The sequence below is a fragment of the Hyposmocoma kahamanoa genome, unplaced genomic scaffold (genome assembly GCF_003589595.1).
Source record: "Hyposmocoma kahamanoa isolate Upper Pololo Valley unplaced genomic scaffold, ASM358959v1 92, whole genome shotgun sequence".
In the NCBI taxonomy this organism is placed as follows: domain Eukaryota; kingdom Metazoa; phylum Arthropoda; class Insecta; order Lepidoptera; family Cosmopterigidae; genus Hyposmocoma; species Hyposmocoma kahamanoa.
This window is the reverse complement of record NW_020654748.1, coordinates 8,389,038-8,397,523: the sequence shown is the minus strand read 5'-3', so window position 1 is coordinate 8,397,523 and position 8,486 is coordinate 8,389,038. Positions and strand designations below refer to the sequence as shown.

General features: G+C 38.7%; 1 protein-coding gene across 1 annotated transcript in view; it reads left to right on the top strand.

The window, feature by feature from the left end:
* Window positions 1–287: 287 nt before the first annotated feature.
* The window catches only part of LOC113236608, a 56,418-nt gene continuing 48,219 nt past the window's right edge, over window positions 288–8,486 (top strand). The window contains exon 1 of the mRNA XM_026472757.1: window positions 288–524. Within this exon, the coding sequence (XP_026328542.1) occupies window positions 479–524 (46 nt within the window). The 5' untranslated portion in view covers window positions 288–478. The remainder of the gene's footprint in view (window positions 525–8,486) is intronic.

Sequence of the window (8,486 nt, the reverse complement as noted above, 5' to 3'; positions counted from 1 at the left end):
TATTGGGGTAAAGACTCGTAACAATGAAAACTTTAACTGCAATGGCTGTATTTCTCGTCTATACAACGACTTATAAAAAGTTGTAAAAACTAACCTTACATTAACGACAATTTAGTCATTTGTAATCTTATCAAAATTGAATGGCAGCAATTTATGGACAACAACATTTTATTGACTAGCCCCATAAGGTCATGAAAATGTAAACGGGCTCTGTGACCTCAGAAAGGCGAGGGGTGAGAGCGAGCGAAACACTAGTGTTGAGCTCAGTCGCGTAGTAGCCGCAGACGAGACCGATCGTTCGTGTCGAGCTTCTCTCCAAAATAAAGATTACGTTTACCTTGTACCCCGTGATAACTCGGCTGAACTCATTTATCATTACAACTGTAATCAAGAGCGCGTGTGACTGAATGTGAATGACCACTACAGAAATGAGGCTCCCTCTGTGATATGTGATGAAACTTTACGTTTAAAAAACTTGATGAGGATGTACGTCTTATTGATAGTTCTTAGTCTACTTGTACAAGGTTGGTACCGGATACTGCTTATTACTTTTTTCTAATACTTACTGCCTCTTTAATGTATCATAACGTATTTATCTATGTATTAACATATTTAACCATAATTATTACATATTCATAATGAACGTCAATCATATTTTTCCTGCAATAAAGTCCGTGGTTACTTTGTAATACAGAATCGAAAGACAAATTCAATGACTACGTTAGATGAGTTGGTTGTTGAATCAATATTCCTTGTATTATACATTATTCTCTTTTTTCATTAATTTGTCATTTGTATTTCAAAATAAACATAAATAACATCCGGAAGGAAAAGTATGAAATTAGAATTTTCCGCAAACGAACATTTAAGCCAATTATCGTTCGTTATAAATGTTGTTAACTTTAAATACAAGAGCAAAAATTCTGAATATTTATTTTTCACCGCCAAGCTACGAGAAACGTTTAAAATTTAATTAATATTATTGTTTTCGCTTTTGAATGAGAAATTCTTCGATACATTTTTTCATTAACGCACTGTTACGAAATACAGTTCATTCTTTTAAATCTAGGTTACAATCGCATCATACTGACATATATATTTAAACTATATATTTAAACTATACATGTAGTTGCCAACCTTAAAAAAAAATTTTTTTTATCTAATAACCAAAATAAAAAACAAAGTTAAGTAATTAAGAAGCTATTTATGGAACAAAATTAAGAAGGGTTCAATAATAATTTGTTCGATAATAAGTCTAATTTTGTCTATGTGCAGCAGTGAACGTCTTTCGTCTGAAATGATGATAAAGCATAATTTCTTAAACAAATTAACTTTTAACTAATAAGTACAACAATGTTGTAAATAAAGTGAAGCTTTGTTTGTTCAAAAAACATGACAGGTACTACAAAAAGTTGTTAACGGACTAAAATTGTACCCCTTGAGCATCCTAATCCCTATCAGTTTTTAAGTTTTCGAATATTAAGAAAAGTGTAGATATAACATATATGGTCAATCACATACAAACAACGCTGAGCTCTAAAATCTTCGGACCTTATTACCATAAATTTTGCCCGTAACCATTGAAAAAAAATACTACGTGTTGTAGTTTCATGCTAGGCGCGAAATTAATAACTAATATGATAACACATATCCTCTATTCTAAACACGAAGTTTCTCGTAATCGTTTTAGATATTAATAACCGTAATTATGTTCGGAATAATATTCCTATAGTAAAATATTTCAATAATAATTTTACTTCAACCCCCATTTGAAACTGTAACATAAATTTGTCATAATTCGTGGTTTAAATTAATAAGTCGTCGAGTAAGCCGTTATTAGTAAGTATTATTAAATTATGTAATAGTAAATGCAAAATAGTAAGTAGTAAAATTGTTTATAATACTGTGTACTGTCGACTTTGTAAGTAGAGCTTATATAATAATGTCAACCTGTGCTTTGTAAATATATACGATATTTACTATAGTATAATGACTATAGTAATTATAATTATTATTGACGTCTTGGGATTGATAGCTTATAAGATTCATTAATGAAATCAATTCGACGATGTGGCAATTGATTGTTCATGAAATGAATTAATCCAACTGTCACCAAACATTATAGTAATTAACCAATAATTTTAATAATAATATTATTGATTAATTTATCAGACTTCAATGGGTACCAATTACGATTTAGTATCTAACATACGGGTAATATAATCTATCAAAATTTCGTGACAAAAAAATAACAAAAATATCACATAGGAATAGATTTCAAATTCTCACTGAACCCCAGCTTTCATACCTAGTTTTAATTGCATCGTCGACTTGCGAATTTTCGATCAATGAAGACAATTATAAATTAATAATTCGTAACAAAACTACGGCATGAATACAATAATAAAGTAGCAGTAGAGCTCCTTGTGAAAGAGTTCGTCCAGAGAAGTAGTGTTACCTTACCTATTTCTGCCACCAAGTAGTAATGTCCGCATTACTGTGTTCCGGTATTTTAGGGTAAGGGTGCTGGTAAAATTACAGGCACATGGGACTTCTCAACTTATGTTTTAGGATGATGGGCGCAGTGGCAGTACCCCTCAGATCTTTGCGATTTAAATCTCTGAGTAGCACTGCAATTGTTATGACAGGCACGTAGCTTACCATCAGGCGCACGACTTGTTCGTCCCGTTACTAGATGTTATAAAAAAATACAAACAATACATGATTACTATAAATTAAATACGATATTATATTCATGCAGGATTAACATGAAATAAAACCACAAAATTTAGCAGGAACCCTTATTTTGTACCGTTAAATAACATAAATGACATTTATTTATCCACAAAACACATAAACATCCATAACCGAACAAATAAAACAAAAGAACGGTAATGTGGAGAAAAGGGATGAAGTGTCAGCATTGCTGAATTTCAGGCTTCATCTTAAAGCTATTCGCTTGCTGCATCAGACCGACAAGCGGATTGTATACTAAACAGCAAGCAATTGATAGAGGCTGTCGTGAGTGTGTTGCACTATTTGTCAAAAGTATAAAAATTAAAAAAATTGTATTTGAAAACAGAAAACATTCTAAAATTTTATTTATTTATTTAGTGTTGCTAGTGGATATAACCACCGACCAATTATTTAGTTAGCAAATAGTATAAAGTCAGTGGCCGGCACCGCCGGTCTGCGCGCTGTCACATTCGCGTATTATTAACGTCGTCAAGTTGAAACCATCGAAGATCGTCAAATTGTATCAACAGGCCCATTAGCGACCAAAGTGGAGTGGGGAAAAGATTTTGACTAAGCGAGGTGTCAAAGTAACGGTTAATGAAACACAACGGAGCGAAGAAGACTCCATTTTAGTTGATAATGGACCTTATCTATTAAGATCTTTAAAATAGCTTGCTATTATTTTGATCCCTGTGATTTCTAAAAGGGAAGGTACTGTAAGGGACTGCCACGGTTTCTTGCAGCATACTTGTTGTATTTGTTTATTGACCTGCTACGGTATAGTTTATTTTGCAATATCAGACGAAATGCAGTCGGAATGCTGATTGGATGCAGTCGGCGCCACTGCATATTAAATGCTCTCTGCTAATACAGTCAACTGCCAGTAGCGTTCTAGTCAGCTTGACTGCACGCTAAATGCGCAGCAGCTCCAATTGTGCAATCGCAACGCAGCTCATGTGAGAATGCAATTTGTGTGTATACGCAGAAATTATATACATATTTTTAGCTTTTTGTATTTCCCCTTAAACTCAGAAAAATTATTATAACTTTTTGTAAAAAAAAACAGACCTCTAAAATTCGTGGAAGTAAATGTAAATGCCAAGTTTATTTTGGTTACCGGAAAGTGCGCGAAACCGAATTCATCCCATAATTGGCCACCTTTAAGTGAAATATTTTCTTAAAATTTAAAGGGGACCAATACTGAGATACCCTATTTCTTTATCGCGTACACTGTTTGGTTGTCTCAAGTTTTTGAACTCGTGACGACAATTTTTGCGGTAGCCGGGAGCGGGTGAGAGAAAGGATAGTGTGGCCAGAATATAAAATGAATGCGTTTGAGTTGCGTTTCGTATGCGATGAGGAAAATACTTAAAAATAAATATTATTATTATTATTCAATAAATGTAAGAAATAAATATAGAAGGAACTGAAATGAGGCATAATGGCGGTAACCTATCACAAACTCGAAAATTGTTTTGTTTGAAATAACGTTTCTTCGAATTTTCAGTACCCGTGAAGGTGACACTTTTCAAGGCATTCTGCCAATGCTTCTATACGTGTAATCTGGGGGTCAACTTTACGCAGAAGACAATCAACGCCCTGCGCGTTCAGTATAACAACGCGTTCAGGGTTTTATTGGGTTTGCCACGGTACTGCAGCGCATCAGGCATGTTCGCGGATGCCCACACGGATGGTTTCTTTAAGGCACTCAATTTAAACATAAAAATAATAATCTTCATTGCAAATTTATTAAGATTAATAATAATAATAACAACACACACTCATAGCCCCACACTAGGGAAATTTTGCATCGTGGTTGCAATGGACACACACGTAGACAATCACAAATTGCACTCAAACTCACGAGAGAAATAAATTTGAAGGCCATGTAAATATTTCTACCGGCCCGGGAATCGAACCCGGGACCTCTGCGTGGTAGTCTGGCACAGTAACCGTTCGGCCACAGAGGGAGTTAAAATTAGCAAATAAGTAAATAAAGATAATTATTACACAATATCACATACGTTGCTTTGATTCCGAAGTAAGTAACATTGACTTATGGAAATCAGAAACAATGACGGTACCATACTACAAACACCCAGATCGAAGACAATATAGAAAAGTTAGTTTTTACAGGTAACCTATCACAAACTCCAATTTTTTTCCGAAATAACGTTTGTTCGAATTTTCATTACACCGAAAACCGAATTATAACGAAACCGTTGTTCTTTCAGGATATGTTGGATGTTTATCGTAAAGACACGATTAGGTTCGGTTAGGTTAAGTTCCCGGGGGCGGGATTGGGGGGAAGCGTCGCAACTGGCCACGGAGGGAAGCGCCCTAGTGGTCAGTCGCGTTGGGGAGCTGGGACTCACAGTCGCCTTCGACAAAACAGAGGTCATAGGGGCGTCGAGGGCCTCCGCCCGGCTCTTGGAAGAGATGGGAGGAAGGAGGGTCGGGGTGAGCCCTCATATAAAGTATCTTGGGCTCACCCTGGACAGCCGGTGGAACTTCAAAGAGCACTTCCACCGACTCGTGTCCGCCGCGGCGGCGCTAAGGCGCCTTATGCCAAACGTGAGGGGACCCAGCTCCCTATGTCGTCGGCTATATGCTGGCGTCATACGGAGCATGGCCCTCTACGGGGCGCCCATCTGAGCGGAGGTCCTCACCACCAGACTGCGGCCGCTTCTGCGCAGGCCGCAGAAGCGGCACAGGACGGTTTCCGGAGCGGCGGCATGCGCCCTGGCTGGATCCGCACCCTGGGAGCTCGAGGCGTCCGTCCTCAATCAGACCTACAGGTGCCGTGCGGAAGCCAGGGCACGTGGAGAGCGCCCCCACACTAGAAGAACTAGTGGGGATGCGGCGTGCCGCCAAGACCGCTGTCCAGGCAGAGTGGGAGGAGGCCCTCCGATCGGCCAGATACGGGGATTACACTGTCCAGGCGCTGCTCCCTGTACTGGCCGATTGGAGGAAGAGGAGGCACGGGTCCCTCACCTACCGTCTTATGCAGGTACTCACTGAACACGGCTGTTTCGGTGACTATCTGCACAAGATTGCACGGAGAGAGGTGACCCCGGAGTGTCACGAGTGCGGCGCTGCTACAGACTCGGCGAGGCACATCTTGGAGGTGTCAGTAGCGCCGGCCGAACGGGTCCGCGAATACAGCGCCCTCTCGGACCCCATTCGGCGTCAGCGGAGAGGACGCACGCGACGGCTCTTCACCGACCGCCTGCGTCTCATCAGCGGAGGCCAGCAGGGTGCAGGGGTGAGAGACCCTGCATCGCACAGGTCTCTGCCGCCGGTAGATGCCCCAAATGTTCCGGGGCATCTCCGTGCAGGTCGGCCCCCATACCCCCATGTAGGGGTCCGCCCAAAGGCGGACCGGCATCACCGGAGTCGCGGTAGCATCTGAAAGGGACCCCGCGACTCCGGCGCCAAGTGCGCACCTGCAGGAACATCGTGAGGTTTTTAGTGGGTATGCTCTTGGGGACCGACATAGTCCCCAGGAGAGAGTCCCACATATCCCCGCTGTCTCCCAGGGGCGGGGAATGCGTAACGCATTTTCCTCACGGTAATAAAAAAAGGTTAGATTTAAAAGAAAAAACTTTTTCCTCTCAAAATAACTTTCGAGGTTATGAGAATTCGAGTAAACGTTATTTCTGGAAAATGTCATTTGGACTACTGATAGGTAACCGTTTTTACATTGATCCGGCTGGGGATCGAATCAAAGACAGCCACCATGAAAACCGGTGTGCAAGCCACTCGACCACGGCGGTCGTCAGTAGCCGTGAACTATTGAAACTACCCTAATTATTGCATTATTTTTCGTTAATAAATTGTGATATTTCTTTTCAGTTTTAGAAGCATATAAAAGTAAAAATAAAACTGTGTTTTGTTATCGCATGTTCTGCATTTATAGACTCTTTAAAATATTTGTATATCTTGGAAATGAGGTTAATGAACTTGTAAAGATCTGATGAGGAAGAAAAGTCAGGTGTGAAAAGAGTTTAAAATTACATGTTAAGGTTACGTAAGGTAGGTTGTTAAGGTTCCTCGTGAAACTGAGTACATGGAATAAACGATTTTACCAATATGGAAACGTAGATGAATGTCTAGTGGAAAATGTTCGCTTTTGGAAGCCAAGTACGATCGTACATCTTGCGGCCGGATATTCGGATACTTTTAAACCCAAAGCTCACTTTTAACCGTAAATCGCTGTAAAAATATAAAAGCGGTCTCTTAATGTAATATTCTTATCTTTTAAATCCCGAAATTTCGAGACGTGTTCTATGTTACTTATGTTACGTTGATTTTTATTTATTATTGTTGTATATTCGTACTTACATTATGTTGATTTTTATATTACACAACATTTTCGCTAACTTTAATTTTTAAAAGTTTCATGATAACTACAAACATGACAACTGGATCTCAGTACAGTGAACATTATATATCTATTTGAAATTTAATCTTAAACTATGGTACGATAACTTTGATAGTTTTCCTTAAAAATATATGAAGAGTGGGAGCAGAGTAGGCGAAAGAGGTTTGTCAGGAACGTAGCAGGTGGAGATCCATGTTCTCTTCCTACCCCGGTGCCTACTCAGGCGTGATGGTATGTAAATATTAAACTTAGTGTAAATATTAAAATACACAGAGCCTTTTTTTAAAATGGGACAGTATGGGGAAATCCGAAACCATAGAAGATACCAAGAAACTGTCTTAGGAATGATTAAGTTCTTTTTTGTAATAACAATTTTGGCATAGTAAATTTTATGGTAAAGCGTGGCTTGTCCATAAAAATGAATAAAATTGATCAAATTTTTTTTAATGCTGATCGACTTTGTTTTTATTAAGGAATCACTTCTTTGTATGGGAGGAAAAAATCGGGACTGCAGAAATTGGTCAAATTTCAGAAAATGTTTTTCATACAAAATTAATAAAATTGACTGATTGACATTGAATGCTGATAGACTCAGCTTCTCATAAGGATGATTTCATTGTATTGGACGAAAAAAATCTGAACAACAGAAGTTGGTCAAATTTCTCTTACTAATGTACATGTCAATTTTAAACGATTGTGTTCCTTCATTATTATACTTAACTAGCTGGTGCCCGCCACTTCGTCTACGTAGAATAAGTACTTCGAGTAGCCGTACTATACTAATTTTCATAAATTTATTGGTCCTCCATACAAACTTCTTCCCCTTCCTTCTCCCTCTTCATCCCTTATTTCTCCCCATTAAGATTTATTTTTATGACAAAAAGTGTCGTACGTCCTTCTCCTAGGTCCCATCTACTTTTATACCAAAATTTATCAAAATTGGTTTAGGCGTGGAAATGTAAAGGACAGAGTTAATTTCGCATTAATAATATCCCGGTGTCACGGGATTTTTTCGATACAAAAGTGCATTCCATATTATCGAGCAACCCATAGTAGGTAAATAAGCATTCGATTAACCGACCACCAGTACGATACAAATATCAAATTCAGCAGTTGGTGATGAGCGAGATGACTAGATAGTTAATACAATTTGGGATGTAGAATTGAACTTCTTATCGCGTCCATGTTATGCATTACATTATCAAGCATGCAGGAGCTAGGGCACACAGGGCACTATATGAGGTGGATCATCGACTGAATCGCGTCGTATAAACAATCCGGATTATTGACTGAACAAATTTTCCTTGCTCTGGCCTGGAATCGAAGCCTATTTAAAGAGTTCCAGGTCGACCATCAAGCTGTGGGA